General features: G+C 40.8%; 1 protein-coding gene across 1 annotated transcript; it reads right to left on the bottom strand.

Moving 5' to 3' along the window:
- Nucleotides 1-1,041: 1,041 nt before the first annotated feature.
- Nucleotides 1,042-1,935, bottom strand: LOC100763972 (60S ribosomal protein L7a-like). The gene has a single exon (XM_035448647.1). It carries the CDS (start codon nucleotides 1,909-1,911, stop codon nucleotides 1,111-1,113), a length of 801 nt encoding a protein of 266 aa, XP_035304538.1. The 5' UTR covers nucleotides 1,912-1,935; the 3' UTR covers nucleotides 1,042-1,110.
- Between the last annotated feature and the right edge of the window lie 19,837 nt (nucleotides 1,936-21,772).

Raw genomic sequence — 21,772 nt, forward strand, 5'->3', positions numbered from 1 at the left:
AAGGTGAGATGAGGAAAAAAACTAAACTATGATCACCTTAATGAAACAGGGTTTTTTTTAAAAAATGATTTATTTATTATGTATACAACATTCTGCTTCCATGTATATCTGCACACCAGAAGAGGGCACCAGATCTCATAATGGATGGTTGTGAGCCACCATGTGGTTGCTGGGAATTGAACTCAGGACCTCTGGAAGAGCAGTCAGTGCTCTTAACCTCTGAGCCATCTCTCCAGCCCCAAAAATCTTTTTTTTTTTTTTTCCCGAGACAGGGTTTCTCTGTTAGTTTGGAGGCTGTTCTGGAACTCACTCTAGGCTGGCCTCGAACTCAGAGATCTGCCTGCCTCTGCCTCCCGAGTGCTGGGATTAAAGGCATGCACCACCAACGCCTGGCGAAACGGGTTTTGCCGTCTATATATAATATTAATTTTGTTTGGGTACACAATAGGGTCTTTATCTAGTTGACATTGTGGCATAAAATGTCAAGATTTTCTCAGGGAATTCATACTAAGGACTAGGAGCCAGGGTTTTGGAGTGAGAGGGACAGGGATCTGGATTCTGTTCTCATTAATGTGCAGTCCTGGCTGCATTATTCAAGCCATTCTTAGAGCCAGATTTCTCACCTGTAAAATAGGGATTTTTTTCAACAGTGAAATTGTGCTGTTGTACATGGGTTAAATGTGATTTTCTCAGCACTGGGCTAGGTACAGATATATTGCCCAATTTTCCCACTCCCCCCACCTCCCATCTGCTCCTCGGAAAGGTTAAGGCCTCCCCTAGGAAGTCTACTAAGTCATCATCTCATTGAGGCAGGACCAAGGCACTTCTCCACCCACAACCCCCTGTGTCTAGACTGAGCAAGGTATCTCTCCATATAGAATGCGTTTGTGCATTAGAGTTAGATCTTGGACCCACTGCCAATGGCCTCATATATTGTCCTGCTCACACCATTGTCACCTATATTAAAGGAGTCTAGTTTGGTCTTAATAAGGTTTCCCATTTGTCAGACCATAGTCAATGATCACTCACTAGCTTGTGTACTTTTTTTTTTTTTTTTTTTGGAAGATAAGTTTGTATTTATGTACAGAAAACTTAGCAGTGAGTGTACATTTAACCCAGTTTAGTAGCGAGTTCTTTAGCCTTTGCCTTTTCCAGCTTGGCAATTCGAGCCACAGATTTAGGACCCAGGACATTGCCTCCCCAGTGGCGTCGGATCTCATCATATCTGTCGTTGTAATTGGTCCTAATAGCTTCCACCAGCTTAGCCAAAGCACCCTTGTCTTCCGAGTTAACCTGTGTGAAGGCAACGGTGGTACATGTTTTCCTGTGGACCAGTCGTCCCAGCCTGGCTTTTCCCTTGATGATGCAGTAGGGGACCCCCATCTTCTGACACAGGGCAGGCAGGAAGACTACCAGCTCAATGGGGTCTACATCGTGGGCGATTACCACCAGCTGAGCCTTCTTGTTCTCCACCAAGGTGGTTACTGTGTTGACTCCTGCTCGAAGAACAGGTGGCCTCTTAGTTGGGACATCCCCTTTGCCAGCAGCCTTCTTCTCAGCACGGGCCAACAGTCTTTGCTTCTTCTCCTGCTTTGTCTCTGGCCTGTACTTGTGGGCAAGCTTGAGCAGCTGGGTAGCTGTTTGCCGGTCCAGGGCCTGGGTGAACTGGTTAATGGCAGGAGGAACTTTAAGCCGCTTATACAGGATGGCCCTTTGCCGCTGCAGCCGAATGTATCGGGGCCATTTGACGAAGCGTGTGAGGTCTCGTTTGGGCTGGATGTCCTGCCCAATGCCGAAGTTCTTAGGCCTCTTCTCAAACAAAGGGTTCACCACCTTCTTGGCCTCCTGTTTCTTCACGACGGCGGGGGCCGGGGCCACCTTCTTCCCCTTGGCCTTCTTTCCCTTGGGCATCTTGCTCGGCTGCAAAAGAGAGAGAGCTAGCTTGTGTACTTTTAAAAACAGTAGTAAGTCTATTTTAGTATGGATTCCTGACACCTAAAAAGCTGAAGCAATGAGCCAACCAAGTGGCTCAGTGGGTAAAAATGGTTGCCACCAAGCCTGATAATATGAGCTCAATCCCCAGAATCCACATGGTAGAAGGAGGGACCCACCTCCCATAAGTTGTTCTTGGACCTTTTCATGTGTGTACACATGCACACAATAAAGTTTTTTTTTTAAAACTATGCAATTGACTTGCTTTAAAACAAAACTACCATTGCCACTTTCTAAGAGTCTAGTTAGAACTAGGATTTAACTTGCCTGGGTTTCTGCTGTGTACAGCTTTGTTGGTCATCTCTGGATCTTCCTGATTTGATACTTGTGCTACAAAACTGGCAATGCCCACCTGAAACCTCTGTTTAGTAGTTGGCTTTGAAAGACCCAGACATGCATGGAGCTTTGCAGTTCATTAGCGACAGAGTCTCGTCCTTTTCAGCATACAGGCAGCCTCAGTCTGCATGGAAAGAGGAAACTGCATTTAAAAATACCCTTGTTCCCCTGAGCCCTGCCAGTGTGTTGGCTGTGACAGCCAGAGATGGAGTGGGGGTTTGAGTCTAGCTCATCCCTATGCTTTTTCTTTCTTTAATCGCACTGGCCATGTGTACCCCTGATCTCTCTCAGGGATACCCTCTGTGGTTCTTCATCCCTCCTCCTCTTCCACTGCCAAACTATTCTTAAGTAGAGAAGTGATTTCTGAGTGGATAACTTGACTCCTCTTGTCCACACACTTTGTGTTTTCAAAGGCTGTCCAGACTCCATCCAAGCCTGACTTGTTCTGTCTGCCTTGTCCCTTCCCTACTTCCCACTGGTCTCACTGATCTTCAAAGCCTGTCTTGTATCCCAGGCCATCTACCGTTTGTTACACTGAAAAGAGAATGTAGACTGTGTGAGGACCAGAAATGGGCAGGCAGACAAGGATAAGGCTCACTGAAGAAAAGGGACAAATTGTTTACTTGCATGTTTAAAATAATGCAAATATGGGCCACATCAAAACACCATGTCAATAGCTGTTAGAATGTCCACTCTAATGTGCACCCAGGGAAGGAAGTGTTGAGAAGCCCTCAACTTTCCCCTGAAAATAAATGCTCAAGTCATTCCAAAATACACTGTAAAGCTCCCATCCCACAGAGAGTCTGAAAGGTGGTTCCTGGGAAAGCCCCCTATCTCAGATCAAAAATACTCAATGTATCCCACTGGCAAGGAAATTGGCTCCTGTCACATCACAGTTCCTAGTGAGGTCCCTACCTGAATACTTCTGATCAACTCTCAGGCTCTGCTTGAGGGCATGTCAAATCATATAGCACCTTGAAGCTTCTGGAGTGAGAGTTAAGAGTTTGCTGGCCTGTCCACTCTGGAACCAGGCACCCAGTCCCTCTGCTCTGCTCCCCTAAGAGCCAGCCTTTGCCCCCATCAGGGTGGAAGAATTTTTGTCTTCAGTAGGGATTTATGTCCATCACATGCCTTAGAGATGACTAGGTTGCACGTTGGGTGGATTGAGTTTTTGCTTTTTCCATTGAATCACTTTTTCCACAGCCATACTAATTGTAGGCTCTCCTGGGAGAAGGGAAGCCGGCAGCTGTGCTCCCAGCCTTCTTCTGGCATATAGACCTTGCTCTGTTAACAATAATGGGCCTCTGGCTTCTCAGGGTCTGGCAAGGGGAAGCATAAGAGTGATGGGTAAATGGGAGCTCCAGGCCTCACCTGTATGCAGTGCTGCTTCTAAACCTGTCTCCCAAAGAACTGACCACACATATAACACAGCTCTCATTTTTCCCCTTTGAGAAAATTCTTCAAAAATATAGGTCTTTTATTTCTTTTGAGATATGGTCTTATTGTATAGCCCAAGTTGGCATCAAACCCAAAATCTTTCTCCCTCAGCCTCCAAATGATGGGATTGATTCCAAGTTGTTTTGTTTTTGTTTTTTGTGGCCTATTTGAATATACAAATCTTAAGGAGAGTAGAAAAAATACATGTTTAGCCTTTATATTTATTTTATTACTTTTCTTACAAGTATCTAAAAATCTCGAGTTGAAGAGAACATATTAATTCAGGATATTGCTTTTCAATTATTAAATTCTATACATGTGTTTTAATGACTAGTGTCACTGTCTTTATGAATGCTATTTGGAATCATCTTCCTCAGTGTCCAAGTTATTTGTAGTATAGCACTTTGGGAATCCATGAATAATTTGATTACTGGGGATTTTACAAGGTAACTACTGATAACCAAACAGGTGTCAGCCTGTACTTCATTGTGAAATTTGAATTTCCACTCTATTGGGAATCAGTGACTTGAGGAGAACTCAAGTACAAGGTGAGAGTCCCTCTTCTGAGGGCTGGTTTTGCTCTAAATCTACTAGTGAGGATACAATTAGTAATTCTATATGGATTGAAAATATATTTATAGGCCGGGCGTTGGTGGAGCACGCCTTTGATCCCAGCACTCGGGAGGCAGAGGTAGGCGGATCTCTGTGAGTTTGAGGGCAGCCTGGTCTCCAGAGTAGGATAGGAGCCAGGATAGGCTCCAAAGCTACACAGAGAAACCCTGTCTTGAAAAACCAAAAATAAAAAAGAAAAAAAATATATTTATAAATAATAGTTATATTATACAAAATAATTAATACAAAATGCAACAAATATATTATTAAAATATGTAGTATGTTATTACATATATCAACAATATTAAGTATGTTATAGATTATCAGGTAATATATATTATATAATTATATACTATATTAAGAATATTAAAATGCTGCATAGTAATTAAGTACTAAAATAAGTACTAAAAAAAGAAGGTTCTTGGCAAAAAATGTCAAACAGCCAGCTGTGTTGACTCTTACCTGTGGGATATACTGAAGAAGCAGAGGCAGGTTGGGCTTTACTGTAGGATAGACAGATGGATAGCTCAGTGGATAAAGTGCTCACTGAGCAAGGCTGATATCCCGAGTTTCATTCCTAGGACCCATGTAAAGGTGGAAGGAAAGAACCAACTCCAAAGAGTTGTACTCTGACCTCCACACCACAGCTTTGGAGCCCACACACCACCCCGATTACACAACATAGTAGTAGTAACGTGTTTACCAATGTAGACCTGTAAAAAGAGTAAAAAACACTAGCAGTTGCCAGGTGAGGACAAGTGCTGGTTCGGCTTGGTAGACAGCGTGCCAGCTGTGTTTAGGCACAACTGTTCATATATGTGTTTCTTACACTTGTATCTCATGATGCATGCTAGTTTATAATGTAGTGCTTTTCACTTTTATTTTGCGGGGTTTTTCTCATATGAAAGAAAGTATGGTAGCTGTATATCACAGTTGTAATGGCTACACCTCTGTGTACATAGTATACATAGTATGGTTCCCTCTACTCCAGTTGTTAGTATTAGGCATTGCTTCCAGTTTTCTTACCTAAAAACAATTCTATAATATTCTGAGTTGTAGTTTTACAAACCTTCTCTAATCTCATCTAAGATTATAAGGCCTGTGTTTTTTCTGTATTTCTCAACTCTTAAATACTTTATTTTTGTTATGTGTGATAAAAGGAAGTAACAGTGTTATCATTGCAGCACACGCATGTACATGCATACATACTCATAAGTATTTGCTCTTTTCTTTTCTTTTCTTTTCTTTTCTTTTCTTTTTTTTCTTTTCTCTTCTTTTCTTTTTGTGGGGGGCAGGGTTTCCAGGCTGGTCTTGAACTGGCTGTGTAGCAGAAGGTATCTTTGAACTCTTAATCCTCTGCCTCCATGCTGAGTGCTGGGGTCACTGGTGTACACTATTGTGACCACATTTTTTGGTACCACTTGAAATGCACAGGGCAGTGACAATGAGCACATCCACCTGCCTGTGCAGCTGTCACCATATCCACCACAGAGCTCTCATCTTCCACACTGAACTCCCTACCCATTATATGCTCTTTTGGTTCCTGCCCTAGCACCCCCCTCTCTCTCTCTCTCTCTCTCTCTCTGCCTTTTGGTTAGTTTGAATAAAGGTTTGTCTATTTTGTTGATTTTCTCAAAGAACCAACTCTTTGTTGCATTGATTCTTTGTATTATTTTCTTTGTTTCTGCTTTATTGTTTTCAACTCTCAATTTGATTATTTCCTAGTATCTACTCCTCTGGGGTGAGTTTGTTTCCTTTTTTCCTAGAACTTTCAATTGTGCTGTTAATTCTCTACTGTAACTATTCTCCAGTACTTAGTGCTATGAACTTTTTCCTCTTAGTACTGCTTTGAAATTGTCCCATAAGTTTGGGTATGTTGTGTCTTCATTATCATTGAATTCTAGGAAGTCTTTAATTTGCTTTTTTATTTCTTCCTTGACCCTGAAATGGTGCAATTGTACATTGTTTAATTTACTTGAGTTTGTAGGGTTTCTGAAATTTGTGTTGTTGTTGAATTCTAACTTTAAAGCATGGTGGTCTGATAAGATATAAGGAGTTATTTCAATTTTTTTGTATCTGTTGAGGATTGCTGTGTTGTCCAGTATGTGGTTGATTTTAGAGAAGGTTCCATGTGATGCTGAGAAGGTTTATTCTTTTGTGTTTGGATGGAATGTTCTATAGATGTCTGTTTAACCCAATTGTGTCATAACTTCTCTTAGTTCCTTTGTTTCTTGTTAAGTTTCTGTCTGGTGGTCCTGTCTAGTGTTGAGAGTGGGGTGTTGAAGTCTCCCACTATAAGTGTGTGAGGTTTTATGTGTGATTTGAGTTTTAGTAATGTTTCTTTTACAAAGTGGGTGTCTTTGTATTTGGGGAATAGATGTACAGAATTGATACTTCATCTTTTTTCCCTTTTTAAATTTAAATTCTTTAATTACCACTCATATTTACATATCCATCCCCCCATTCCCTCGCCCTCCCATCCTCCCATGTTCCCCACCAAACCCCCAACCCATCCCCCAACTCCTCCCCAGGGACAGTGAGGCCCTCCAATAGGGTCCTTCAAAGTCTTTCATATCATTTGGGGGAGGGCCCAGGCCTTCCTTGCTGTTATCTGGGCTGCAACAATATCCCTCCATAGGGAATGGGCTCCCAAAGTCCATTTGCGCTCTAGGGTTGAAGATTGGCTCCACTGTTAAAGGTCCCATAGACTGCCCTGGCCTCCTAGCTGGTACCCACATTCAGAGGGCTTGGTTTGGTCCAATACTGTTTCCGCAGCTGTATGACTAGGGTCTCCAGGCTCTCAGTAGGTCAGGTCCACTGTTTCTGCAGGTCTCTCCAGCTCCATCTTGGCTTCTTTGCTCATCCCTCCTCCCTCTCCACAACTGAATTCCAGTAGTATGGTTCAGTATAGCTGTGGGTGCCTGTTTCTGCTTTGAACAGCTACTGGATGAAGGCTCTAGGAATGGTAACCAAGGTGGACAACAATCTCATTATAGGAGAAGGGCATCAATGGCGTCCTCTCCACCACTCCTTGGATTCTTAGTTTGGGGTCATCCCTGTGGTTCCTCTAACATTTCCCCTGTGCTAGACCTCTCTCCATACCTGTACTGTCTCCCTCTATCAAGGCATCTCCTTTCTTGCCCTAAGTCAGAGAGACTTCATCTTGATGGATCTTTCCTGTGATGAATATGAATTGACCTTCTTCATCTCTTTTGATTGATTTTAGTTTAAAGTCTAATTTGTTAGATATTAGGATAGCTATACCAGCTTGATTTTTTGGGTCCATTTGATTGGAAAATCTTATCCCAACCCTTTACTCTGAGGTAACACCCGTCTTTGAAGTTGAGGTGTGTTTCTTGTATACAGCAGAAGGATGGATTCTGTCTTTGTATCCATTTTGTTAGTCTTTTTTTAAATAGATGAGTTAAGACCATTAAAATTGAGGGAAATTAAGGACCACTGAGTGTTAATTCTTGTTTGTTTTGGATTTGTTGTTGTTGTTGGTATTGTGTGCGCATTTACCCTTTTTCTTTTGGTAAAGTGGGATTTATCTATTGCCTATGTTTTTGTGAGGGTAGTTAACTTCTTTAGGTCAGAGTTTTCCTTCTAGTACTTTCTGTAGGGCTGGATTAGTGAATATGTATTGTTTAAATCTCGTTTTGTCACAGAATATCTTGTTTTCTCCATCTTTAGTGATTGAAAGCTTTGCTGGGTGTAGTAGTCTGGGCTGGCATCCATGTTCTCTCAGAGTTGGTAGAATATCTATCCAGGACCTTCTGGCTTTCAGAGTTTCCATGGAGAAGTCTGGTGTAATTCTGATAGGTCTGCCTTTATATGTTACTTGGCCTTTTTCTTTGCTGCTCTTAATATTCTTACTTTATTCTGTATGTTTGTCTTTATTATTATGTGGCAAGGAGACTTTTCGGTGGGTCCACTCTATTTACTGTTTTGTAAGCTTCTTGTACTTTCATTGGCATGTCTTTCTTTAGGTTGGGAAAGTTTTCTTCTATGATTTTGTTGAATAAGTTTTCTGCACCTTTGAGTTGGGTTTCTTTGCCTTCTTCTATACCTATAATTCTTAGGTTTGGCCTTTTCATGGTGTCCCATACTTCCTAGATATTTTGGGTTAGGGATTTGTTAGATTTAAGATTTTCTTTGGTTGATGAATCTATTTCTCCTAGTGCATCTTCAATGTCTGAGGTTCTCTCTTCCATCTCTTGTATTCTGTTGGTTATGCTTGCATCTGATCATTTACCTATCTTTTATAATTCCAGTATTCCCTCAGACTATGTTTTTTTTCCCTCTATTTCAGCTTTCAAACCTTGCACTGTTTGAACTGTTTCTTTCAATTTTTGGTTTGTCTTTTCCTTCATTTCTTGATTTTTTTCCTGTCCATTTCTTTAAAGGATTTTCTCATTTCCTCTATTAGGGTCTCTATCATCTTCGTGAAGTTGTTTTTAAGGTCATTCTCTTCTGCCTCATCTGTGTTGGGATGTTCAGGTTTTGCTGGTGTGGAGTCCCTAGACCATGGTGGCGTCATATTGGTTTTTCTGTTGTGGAATGTGTTCTTATATTGTAGTCTTCCCATCCCTTCTTCCAGAGGGTTCAGGAGGGGTCTCTTCCTCTCCTGGTGGGTAAGGGTTCAAAGTTCTCTTCTGATGGGTGCAAGCAGTTCCAATACTCTGATGGGTCTCATGGTGGGTGCAGGTGGGTCTGAGACATTCCCTCTCTGTGGGTGGAGGCAGGACTTTCACAGCGATGTCAGCAGACTCTGGATTGCTTGGTCCACTGGGGGTGAGTGGACCTGCCTCTCCCCTGAGTGGGGGCGGGACTAGCACAGAGGTATTAGCAGACTCTGAATTGTTTGGTCCACTGGGGGAAGAGGGGAGATCCCAACATGGGCAAGTGGAAGTCGGACCTTGCACACACCATTCTTTCATCTGTAAGTCTGCCTACGCTAAATCCTGCATATGAACACTGTGCCTATAAGGTTCATCCATGCAATACATATTGGAATTTTTCTATTAAAATTGACATTACTAAAAATTAAATACATAGGGCAAAATTGAAAGAATTTCCTAGCAAGTACTCACTCTTCTGCCTGCCACCTAGGTATTGCCATTAACATTTTACTGTGTGGTACTTACACTGTTACATATGTATTTATCCATTCCTCTTCACTCACTTTATTTTGGCATCTTTAAAATCAAATTCAGATATCATACATCTCCTGTAATGAGACCACATGCACTAAATTTGATATTTATTGACCTTTCTTGTGATTTGATGAAAATTTTACCTTATATAACAAAATGAGAAAAAAAACTGAAATCGATGTTACAGTTCCTCATAAGCTATGTGGACATATTACCATCATTCCAGATTTTCCTTCATGGCTCTTCCCCTTTAACTCTATCCTGTTTCCATCCTCACCCACACCAGGACAAAATGAAGCAGGGAAGAAAAGACTGGTAGGTGGCTCATGGCAGGTGAGGAAAAGCAGTACAGGCCGCTTGCCTCTGTCCTGCCATTGCAGTCTGTCTTCCTTCTGGCTAGTTAAGCTTTGGAAAAATCTACCTCTTTATTTATGCAAAATACTGCTACATTCTTTATTTTCTTCCTCCGAGATTTGCTGGCTGTATTTGTTTGTTTAGTTTTACTTTCCCACATGAATGTTAGTGATAATTTTGTTATTTCAAAATACAGAAAGAAAACCAATTTAAGATGTTTAGTTGGGTCACAATGAATTTATACAGCCCCGTGTCACCATCAGGAGTATGTTTTTAAAGAGGCATCATTACACAGTGTTTTTTATTCATAGTCATTTGTTATGGTCATTCTTTCAAATGGATTCTATCTTTTTTACATAGTGTGAAGAAAGTGGCAGGTTTTGGTTTTCAAACTATTTGAAATTGACTTCATATTTTTTCTATCCAATTGAGTTTTTGCTTGTGCATACCAAGTAGTTTTTCTATGTGTATTATCTTGTTTTTTCATATGCATTACTGTATCATAGTCATAGTTTTCTACACACGTATGCACACATTCACACATGCACACATGCATACACACACACACACACACACACACACACACACACACACACAGGTCTCTGTTTACATATTGAAGCCTAAAGTTGAAATTAGATGTCATCCTTGATTGCTTTCCATTTTCTTCATTGAGAAGAGTCTCTTGCTGAACCCAGAGCTTGTCAATTCTGTCTAGTCTACCTAACTTGCTCTAGGAGCCCCTGTCTCTGTTTCCCAGATATTGGGACTCTAGGTCAGTTCTGGGATCTGAATTCTAATACTTATGCTTGGACAACCTGAATTCACCAAACCATAGTCCCAGCCCTCTTATATTGAATTCACTAAACCATCCCTGGTATATGCAAAAGTATATGCATCTGTTTTATACTTTTATTTCCAGTTTTTATGCTTCTCATTTCTTTTCTTGTCTTGTTACATATATAGCTGAATTCTTCTCATCTTTAGGACTAGGTTATATGGTAATAGCAAGAATAAGGCTTTTTATTTGTATTTTTCAAGATGCTATATTTGAACATGTACATACATACACATGGAAAAGAATATATATTATATGTTAAGGGATATAGTACCATATAAAGGATGTATTGTGTCATTGTATATATTCGTATTTATATGAATGCTTATATGTATGATTATATACTTCATAATAGATATTGAAGGAATTTTTCAATAACTCTTATTTTGTCTGAATTTTTTAAAATATGAAGAATAGAGGTGCAGTTTGTAAAATGTCCCTTTTGCCTCTAAGGGTTTGGTATAATTTTTCTCCTTTGATAATAACTATGAACAAACTATTAGATATCCTAACGTTTCAACATTTGTCTCTGACTTTCTAGAATGAGCTTTAGTTTCATGGTATATTAGTGTTTTAATGCACTGTTGCAGTCTCTTCATTAATGTTTTATTTAGGAGTTTTGTATTGATCTGCTTAAGTGAGATTTTTCTATAGAGTTTACTATGCATGAAATACTTATTAGATTTTGTTATTAATGCAATACCCACCTAAAATAAATTATACATTCATTTTTTCTTTTCCATAGTCTAGAAAAGTATAAAAATCATCAAAATCTTTGCTCTTTGACTATATGTATCTTCTGGGAAACTGTGGAGCTTCATTTTTTAAAATTTCTCCTGATAAATTGACTATTTCTATGTTTGAATTTTCCTTACGAATATTAGGGAATTTTTTTTCTAGAAAATTGTCTATTTATTCTGATTTTAAAATTGGTCATGCAAAATTCAGTAGTTCCTGAGGCTTCCTTTGATTTTATTTAATGTTTAAGCAGGTTGGAGTCAAGCTGCCTTCCCAAGTGTGGGCCTGAGAAACAGGTGAATAATTTCTCCTTGTCATCGCATGGTTCTGGTGATAGACTGACTCCTTTTACATGTCAGCATCCTCTCTGGATACTGCTCAAGTTTCGTGGTGTCTGAGGGCAGTATTGGCCCCTAACAGCAGGGGTAGTAGCTGCTCATTGTCTTAGAGACAGAGGCGGAGGTGACATCGAGTTCTGTGCAGTCATAATCATTTTGGGGGGGGTGGGGATGGAAAGGGACAGGTCTCACTGTGTAGCCTATTCTGGTTGTGGGATTTGTGGTCCTCCTGCCTCAGTCTCTTTAGTGCTGAGATTACAAGCATGTGTGAGCATGCCAGTTTAAGAGCTTTAAATACCGCTAACCCATTTCTTTTCCTCCTCTAGTCTCTGTGTACAGCTTGTGGCTCTTTTTCTTGTCAGTATCATCTTCCCCACTCTTCAAGCTTCATATGAGGTGTTTTCCAGGGTCCTCAAGTTAGCGTGACTGCTTTTCTTGCAGTTGGTAGCCTATGAATTCTTTCCACAATTAAATGTCAGACCCAGCAAATGGTGTTCTGGGATGTTGAAATTAAATTCCACACATTTGACAATGTTTTTCTGCCTTTGTCCAGCTGTTTTTAAAATTCCAGCAATTTGTATGGATGGAAAAGAGCAGAGAGGTGAGGAAGGGATTCTTTTGAGTTCATCTGGAATATTCTCAGCTTAACACAAAGCATTGCTGACTCTCATTGGATCACTATCTGTCTTCCTAGAGGAGGCGATCACAGTACTCTCAACTCACTGACTATGGAGGAGGCTGCACTCTGCCATCCTGGCCCTTCTGATTGTCTTCCCATCCAGTTTACTGTCCCTCCTCCCATCAGCCCCCAACCATGGCTTTGACCAGAGAGTGCATTTCCTTGCTTCCCTAGCTCAGCCAAGAAAAACCAAACAACTCTAAGGAGCACTCCATAATGCATGCATTATATATGTATACATTATACAGTAACTGGAAACCCTTCTGGAAACTTTTATTAACTTTCCAATAAACAACATCAGCATTTCACATCATTGGATTTTTCTTCTACGTTTATATGATACAGTTTTTTCTTAAATCATTATGAACATCAATACATTTTGCTGAGCAAGAGGGAGTTTGCCACTAGACAGTATTGTTTGCCCCTCTCTTATATAAAGGTTGTCAGTGACATCTTGACTGTCACTGTGGTCTGTATCTGGGCATTCTTGTATTGAATGATTTCATTTTTCTTCCCACCAATCTGGGCCCTTTACCAGGGACTTTGTTTTCTTGATGTTTTTATGTGCCTGGCACTAGGTCTGGCTCACTGTCGACACTTAAGAATGCTGTGGAGGAACTGACAGAAAGAGCATAATGATGTAGGGGACTAGAATACAGGAAACCAACATACCCTGACTACACGTCTATTTTGTTTTTTTGGTCTCTGTGAGGTAAGGCACTTATTTGGCTGGGTATCTATTCCTTCCCTATAACAGGATGTTATGAATACCTATTTGAGGTCACCCAAAATGGTGATGGACACAAAAGCACTTTGGAAAATATACCAAACCCCATGGGAGTGATGACTCAGTGTTGTAGTGCATGAAGGAAAGGTGAGGGTCTAATGGATGCACAGCTGTACAAATAGACTTCTAACTTCCTTCATAGCTTTAAAAACATTTATTTATTTTATTTTATGTATATGAGTGTCTGAATATGTACTGTGTGTGTGCCCCATTCCCTCAGAGCCAGAAAAGGGTGTCAAATCGTTTGGTACTGGGAACTGAACCTTGGTCCTCTTGCAGAAAGGGGACTTGTTTTAATTGAGCTTTGGGCTTCAAGGAGAGGAAATGGGAATGTCTCTGGGGAGATGGAACCTCAACCCAGCTCAAATAAAACCTTGATGAAATGAACACCTGCACTCACTCCTAACTGTCTTCAGGAGCTTATATCTAAAGCACCTCTTAGAAAATCTAGTTTCACATGTCTTAAACAGGTTTCTGCTTCTGGCAGACACAGCTGAGTATCAGTTGCTGACTACAGGCTGTTCCTAAGTAGACTGTGAGCCCTGGGCTTGCTGTGGATGTGAACCAGTCCAGCTGATGTCGACACCCCCTGTCTCTGCAACAGAGTCTGCCAACCAGAAGCTTCTGATGGATTCCCCATTGCCTAAATTCCTTTTTTGCTTTTGACTAGCATTTCAGCCTTCTTGGGTCCCTAACTTCATCCCAAAGTCAGCAGGAAGTAGAATGGGAATGAATACGTTACCCATTTTCCCTGGTTGCAATGCTAAGTCAAAATAAACTCCCTTACATAGGGGATGCCAATATCTCTCACTCCCTGATGGGGATGCTGGAGAGACAGCAATTCCATGATTGGAATCTCCAAAAAGAAAATGGGGGAATGAAGGGACCAACTCCCCATTTCGGCAGCCTAGCATGTGCTTGCCTGACCTTGCCTTGGTCACTAGGAGGTCAGATTCCTGCTTTGTGGCAAGGAACTAATCAGAAGTTAGCTGGTGGTGCTATGCTTTATGGCTCTGGGTGTGCTTTACGGATAAGTGCACAGCAATGATGTGCAGAGCACAGCAATCGCCCTGGGAGGGCCTATGGGCCATAACAACCAGTTGACCAATCAACACAGGGCAAACCCTTCAAGCCTGGAGGCACACCAATCCTGAGCCTGTGCATACCCCTAGACACTCCCCTTACGCTGCCCTATAAGATCTCTATGCCGTGGCTTTAAGGCGTTTTTCCTAGCCATCCGCCATGGTGGATGGATGAAAGGCCCGAGCTAACATGGGGTTAGCTCATTAAACACCTGCAATAAAACCTCTTGCTGTTTGCATAAAAAAATGAAAATCTAGTTTCATTTCTGTTGCTATGATAAAATACTCTTACAAAAAGCAACTTAGGAGAGAAAGGGATGATTTTAGCTCATGATTATGGGTTGTAGACCATCATAGCAGAAAAATCAAGGCAGCCATAAGTCGATAGAGTTGGTTCCATCACACCTAAGTCAAAAGAAGAAGAGAGAAATGAATGCATACATGTTTTCTCACTTACTTGTATGCAGCTGGATTTGCCATTCACACGCTCAGAACCAACCTAGGGAATGGTATCGCCTGTATCTGACAAATGGGGATCCTGCATAAGACTGAATTAGACTCCCTTAATATAGGTGACAATGGTGTGACTGGGACAATAAAGGAGGCCACTGGCAGTGGGTTCAAGATCTAACTCTAATGCACAAACTGACCTAGTGGAGCCCATTGTGTATGGAGAAATACCTTGCTCAGCCTATACACAGGGGCTTGCCTGGGTCCTGCCTCAACTAGATGATGGGATAGACTTAGTAGACTTCCTAGGGAAGCCTTACCCTCTCTAAGGAGAAGATGGGAGGTAGAGTGAGGGGAAGTGGAGGAAGCAAGAGGAGAGGAGGGAGGGGGAACTGGGATTGGAATGTAAAAAATAAATTAATAAAAAAGTTAAAAAGAATAATCACTGTTTGCAATGCTGAAATAACAAAAGGTGATTAGTAAGATTTAGGCCACACCAGGGTCTAGTGTCAGGGTGTAAGATGCTTTCAGAGAATGGGATCTCTCTGAATCCTGGAGTAGGTTCTAGTTAATTGGGAAAGGGCAAATTGAGGTGGCACAGCCATATCTGATAGGAATGGCAAGGGTCATAAGGCCAGAGCAGCTGCTTTACAATGACCCAGCAAAGCCGAGCCACATGATGGCTGCCGTGCCACCTTTGGTTTTCATCTCCACCTGTTGCATACTTGGGAGACTTTTAATATTTGTGTAACTTGAGAATATTGGATTGATGGAAAATTTCTTGTGAATCACTTATGGCTTCTCCCAGGGATACTGCTTCCTAGCTTCCCCAGGAAAATTCTGAACATACTACCCTCCTGCTTTTAGGGAGATATGCTTATCAACTTGAAGATATCCTAACGCCTTGAAGGTTGTAACACACATAAAGAAGGTTTCTTTGTGAGGCTATGAGACACTCTCGAAACATCTGCTCCTGTACTTACTCAGGAACAAGACACTCAAAACAAAGTAAACTCAAACATGTCAACAAGATTCATTAGGCTAGAGGAGTTGGCCACAGTTCAGATTGCAAACTTCTTCCCACTGTATACTCAGGGGATTACATAGCATATACAGCAACAAAGTTAGATTAGCTGCAGTTACCTTAGCCCTGCACAGAGACTTACATTCATGAACAAAGAATGGAGTAGGAAGATGATAAAAGAATAAGATGTCATGACTTCCCCTTTTTAGAAAAGTTAGCACATGTAGAGCCACTATGATATTATTTGTCCAAGGAACAACAGAATGTCAGGATTGGACATGTCGACAAACACTATAAAGATATAAAATGTAAACATTATGTTATAGTAGAATTTGAATGATAACTGCAGCAGTTTTGGCCTAAGGATATTTCTTGGACAATTAGGAGTTAATAATACACTGCTTGGGACATGGAAATATGCCCAGGGATAGCTTAAAGATTGTTTTAGTTTACTGTCCTTGTATCCACAAAAGCTACCAGCCTGAGAACAGACTATCATATGCCCCTAGATTCTTAAAAATTGGGTTATGGAGTTGATTGAGTAAAAATGGTTATGAAGATTCCTGTTTATCAATGATGTCAAAACTTGAGGGAAATGATAACTCTGTTCTGTCATAGTTTATTAATGGTGACTAAAAGATGAATAAGAGAAAATGTTAAACATGTACCCCCAAACAAAAAATGGTATGTTCTATGTTTTGGAACAACGCGAATGTAGCCCTATTACTAAATTCTGTATAAATAAAGAAGCACTCTGGCTGCTAATCAGTCAGGCTGCAGGATTCTCCCAACCACCATGGCCTGGCTCAGTCCTCCCTCACCTCCTTCTTACATCCCCTGCTGGTACCTGCATCTCTGCAGGGGAGGTGCTTCCTCTCTGTCCATCTCTCCTAAGATGAAACTAAGAAGTGTCCAGTGTATAATTCCTCCCATCACCTCTCTTGTACACTCATCTTCAGACTCTGGCACTGAGGCAGTGCTTTTTTAAATTTAGAGAAAAGGGTGATTGGTACAGCTTTTATACTTCCATCTTCAGGTTCTCTTTAGTGATTACAGTGACAATGACTTCAGTGTTATGAATATTTTACGTTTGTGGTTGGCTTCTCCCTTCCCAGCGTCATAAAGGTTGGAAACACACCCTAACCAACTCTCACTGCTCAAGAGCCAGTATTGATTATTTCTTTAGAGAGAAAGTGGTGGGTAGACTTATTTGCTATGGTCTTAAAGTCCACAAAAGGCCTGGGGATTTTTAAAAACTTTATGAAATAGAAGTTCACAGAAGAGAAGGTTGGGGATAAACAATACATTAAAGTCACATAGCCAGCCAGGAAGCATGAGAGTGAGGTCTGTTGGTTTGCAATCTGTCTCCCATACTTTGGATTACAAACAAAGTCTATGTACTTATTTAATGGTCATGTAATAATAGTAAGTGAACTATTGTCATAAACTTGAGTCATCACCATGGGGTGTACTTGACGATCTTACAGTCAAAAGTCATTAGGTTGGAGTGCTCCCAAGCTTGTGCCTTGAGGGGGGTATTCTCAATGATCCTAGATAAATTCTGCCCTGAGCTCCTTAAACTCTTTCTCTTAACAACGTGTGTGTGTGTGTGTGTGTGTGTGTGTGTGTGTGTGTGTGTGTTTGTGTGTTTGTGTGTGTGTGTAAGTGTGCATGTATTAATAGTAGTAGGGGATTGTAATATCCACTTTCTCCAGCAGAGAGGACTTCTGGAAAAAATAGGCAGAGAAACATTAGAATTAATTGACATCTAACATCAAATCGATTTAACAGATATTCACTGAATATTCCACCCAAACACCAAAGCATATACATTCTACTCAGAAGCTTATGAAAATATCTCTAAAATATACCACATACTGGGATACAAAACTAATTTTAATAAAATTAGGAATACTGAAATAAGTGTATCCTATTTGATCACAATGCAATAAAGCTTAAAATCCACAGCAAACTATTGTAGTTAGTACAAAGGCTAATGGAGATTAAACAAGAAGAAATAGAAGTTTCTTAGAATAAATTGAAATAAATGAAAGCAAAATACAACAAAATTTCTGGGACATCATTAAAAGCAGTTCCACAAAGGGGAACATAAGTGGTGACACTAAAAAAATCAGAAAGAGCATAAACAAACTACTTAATGATGTACACTTGGTTTGAATTATTAATAATAAATACTGAATCATCAATAATGTGTCAGTGTTGCATTAAAGAAAGAAATCAAAGCACTTCCTCTTGGCGTCATTTAACCAAAAGAGGGGTCCATTATGACTCTTCCATACCTAGCTCATCAATAACCTCCACTCTCCTCTCTACCCTTTTGCATCCCTTTCCTCCTCCCTCCCCAATCTGTGATAGTCTGGAAGGCTTTTTCAAAAACCCAACTGATGAGATCATTTGTTCTGGAGGTCTTTGATTTAATGAGGTCTTGAATCCAACCACTTACCCATTATTGTTTTAGGCTTTCTTCTTGTATAGACACACATGGCCCATTAAAGCCATTCCTAGGCCACCAGGGATTGCCAGATGGCTTTTGAGAAATGCCAGTTTCAGTGTTTGTTTATCTCTCTGGATCGATAATTTCCTATCGATTCTTATCTCTAGGTGTTGTCTCCTATTACTCCAGTCTGTAGTCATGTGGAACTTACAGCTGGCTGTAGGATGCAGACATATACCATTGTATAAACAACTTGATGCAGGTAAACTACAGAGTAATTATCCATGGAAACTGAAATGGGAGGGCCAGGGAAATTTTAGAATTGACTACTTGAGTTGGAATTTGAAAAGAAAAAGTAGAGGAAGGTGAGCTAACAAAGGCATGAAGGTGTGAAATAGGACCCTGAAAACTTTGGATGCCCAAAGTCACTTGGGTATCCTACTGTCTAGCACAGATCCCAGTCTTGTCTTGGGGTTCCCTAGAGTCCAGGCCAGTAGCTTGGTCTGTCAGCCAGCAGTAGTCTTGTGCCTAGTTCTACAGACCTTGTGCCTCATGTCCCAGACACAGTCAGTCTGTATGTGGCCAGCTCTTGCCTGTGCTCCCTTCCAATTAATGTGCCTTAGTGGGGCTTACCCATCTTCTCGGGTTAGAGTACTGCTACATCCTTACTGGGTCTACTGGGCATGGTATATAGCCTAATTCTCCACCCTCCCTCCATTCTCTACTGGGCATTTTGCCAATCACTTGCCATAGCCTTCTCTCATTTTCTGCTCTCAAATACTCCATGAAGGAGACTAGGCTTGGGCTTCAGTGTGTTGGTACAAAGATCCAGGATGAACTTTCCATCAGCCCCTATAAAGGGTGCTTTGCTCCCCAATGGTCCCAGTGAGTGAGGAACCTGAGCAGACAGATTCAAGAGAGGGAGTGATATGGAGTCCTCTGCTCATGGCCCATCACATAAGAACCCTAAGGGATTCCAGAATAAAGGAAATTGTAGTTCTAGTCTTTGTTTTGCAAAAAAGAAAAGAAAAACAAAAATCTTGAGGTGGCTGTCAGATATGTTCTTTTTGTCCAGAGCTCTCTTCTGAGTTTTGGATCTATATATTCATCTTTTTGTTTAGTGTTTGTATTTTGTAATTTCAGGAGAACCTCAGAAATGCAGCTTTCATCTTTTCTCTCAAATTCTGCTGCTCATCTCTGCCCTTGCCCTGGTGAAGGCCACTGTGATTTATTTAGATACCCAGGCTAGGGACCAAAACAGAGGTCTGGTCTTGTGTTCCCCAAAGTCCTACCATATCCATCCTTGTTTCTGTTTCATTGGCCACTCACTAAGCCTCATTGTCTTTCATTCAGCTGATGCTTCTTTCTCCCTGATTGTGCTCTCTAACCCATTTTCTGGAATAATCCAGAGTGAGTACAACAAATCCTCAGTGCTCAAACTGTCATCTGTGGGCCATATTGTGGGAATTCATTAAAAATTCAGGATCCCAGGCTCTCTCTACTCCAAATATACTAAAAAGAGAGTCTGCTGTGTTGCAATTCCCAGGTTATGCCTTAGTACATTAAGTTTTGAGGCAAGACGCTCTAAAAATAAATAACTAATTATATTTCTCTACCTTACAGGACCTTTAGGATCCCTGTTGTACTTAGTAAAATCCATCATCCTTTCAAAGAGCTTTGTGAGAGATCATGTCTCCTAGTAATGTCAGAAGATACATCCATAAAGTCTTGATGGGGGAGGTCCTTCTGTGTATATTTTGTTTTATTGGTTGATAAATAAAGCACTGTTGGCCAATAGGGAGGCAAGTTAGGCAAGACTAGGAGAGAAGGAGGATTCTGGGAAATGTAAGAAAGAGAGGAGAGTCTCCACGTGATCCTGGGGAAGAGAGGATGCATGCCGCTGGTATCCTCGGTAGGATAAGTCCTTATAAAATAAATAGATTAATGGTTATGGTTGGTACTTAAGACAGAGCTAGCAAATAAGAAATCCTAGTCATTGGCCAGCAGCACTGTAACTAATATTAATCTCTGTGTGTTATTTGGGGGCCCTAGTGTGGCAGCAGAACTCAGGCGGCTGGCGGAAAGAGTTATTGTTATAAAGTCTCATCAACATGACTGCCTAAATATGAGCTGAACATGGAAAACAACAAATAGCCATGGTAAAGTGGATGAAGGAAGGCCCAGGAGGATTCAACCCTACACAAAGGACTAGAGGCAACTAAGGAATGCAGGGAGTGGGAGAAATAGCCTTCTCCAGGGAAGGACACACCAATTTGCTATCCAATTTGTCAAACCTGAAACCATATACATTCAGTAACATTACACAGGTCAAACAGATTTGCACTTATGTACTTAGCAGTGTGTGTGTACTTTAAGACCTAGTACCTGTGCAGCTCATCTCTTACTCTCTGTGTCTAGTCCTGAACAATGTTCACACTGGAATGCTCTCTGTTGCAACAGACTGAGCTCTGTGTCTACCCCTCAGGTTTTTGCACAAGATTCTCCCTTTCCTAAAATACCATTTCTCTGAAACATTTTTTAGAGGAAACCTGTATTTACAATGTCTGACTTATGTTTTTCTCGTATGTGTTCCCATGGTTTTCTATAGGTCATATATCTTCTCTGAAGATAAGATAAGATAAGATAAACTTTTTAGCCCTCTTCTCTTTCTCAAAATACATTCTTTTATCTGTTTGATGTGTGCTTGTGCTCAAGTTGCTTGGAATATCCTGGATGTCAGATGGTAGTTTAATGTCGGACTTCAAGGATAGACTAAAGCCTAATATGGGCCAAGACAATGCTTATTTCTTCACTTATGATTCATTAGAACCTAGGATTATACTGACAGCAAATAATAACAAGCAACACAATGGAAGAGAAGAGTAATATCTGGTAAGTCAAGGAGCAGTTTTTTGAGAAGCCATTCTTAAGTGCATAACCTCAGATAAGAAGATGACAAATTTTGACTTCCTTTGATATGAAGATATCCAAATATGTCTAGTGTTAACCTTTTGGAGATTGGAGAGTCAAGGCAATGGAGAACTATTAAAGGTGTGGAATTTGAACTTCAGAGAAGATAACATGTTAATAGTTACATTTGTTTTTAGAGATAAATCTGGGACTTTAACCCAGGAGTGACTGACTTCAAAGCTAAGTCTGTGTTTTAGAGTCAATGATTTAGAAGTAGTTGGGTTGACCTTTTATGTCATAATTGAATGAATCAGTGAATCAATCCATCCATCAGTCTATCCATCATCCACTCATCAATTTATCTATCTGTCATCCATCCATATCCATCCATCCACCTACCCATCCATCTACCCACCCAGCTGTCAGTCTGTCTGTCCATCCATCCAGGTAAGGATTTATTCTCAGAGCAGGACAAAGGCACTGCAAGTAGAGGAAAACCTCTGGTAAGGGTCAAGGTGATGGTACTGAGGGCAGAGAAGCCAGGCAAAAAGGTATTTTATACTTTTATTCAAAAGAGAAGGTGAACT

This window comes from Cricetulus griseus, chromosome 8 (assembly GCF_003668045.3).
Source record: "Cricetulus griseus strain 17A/GY chromosome 8, alternate assembly CriGri-PICRH-1.0, whole genome shotgun sequence".
Taxonomy (NCBI): Eukaryota; Metazoa; Chordata; class Mammalia; order Rodentia; family Cricetidae; genus Cricetulus; species Cricetulus griseus.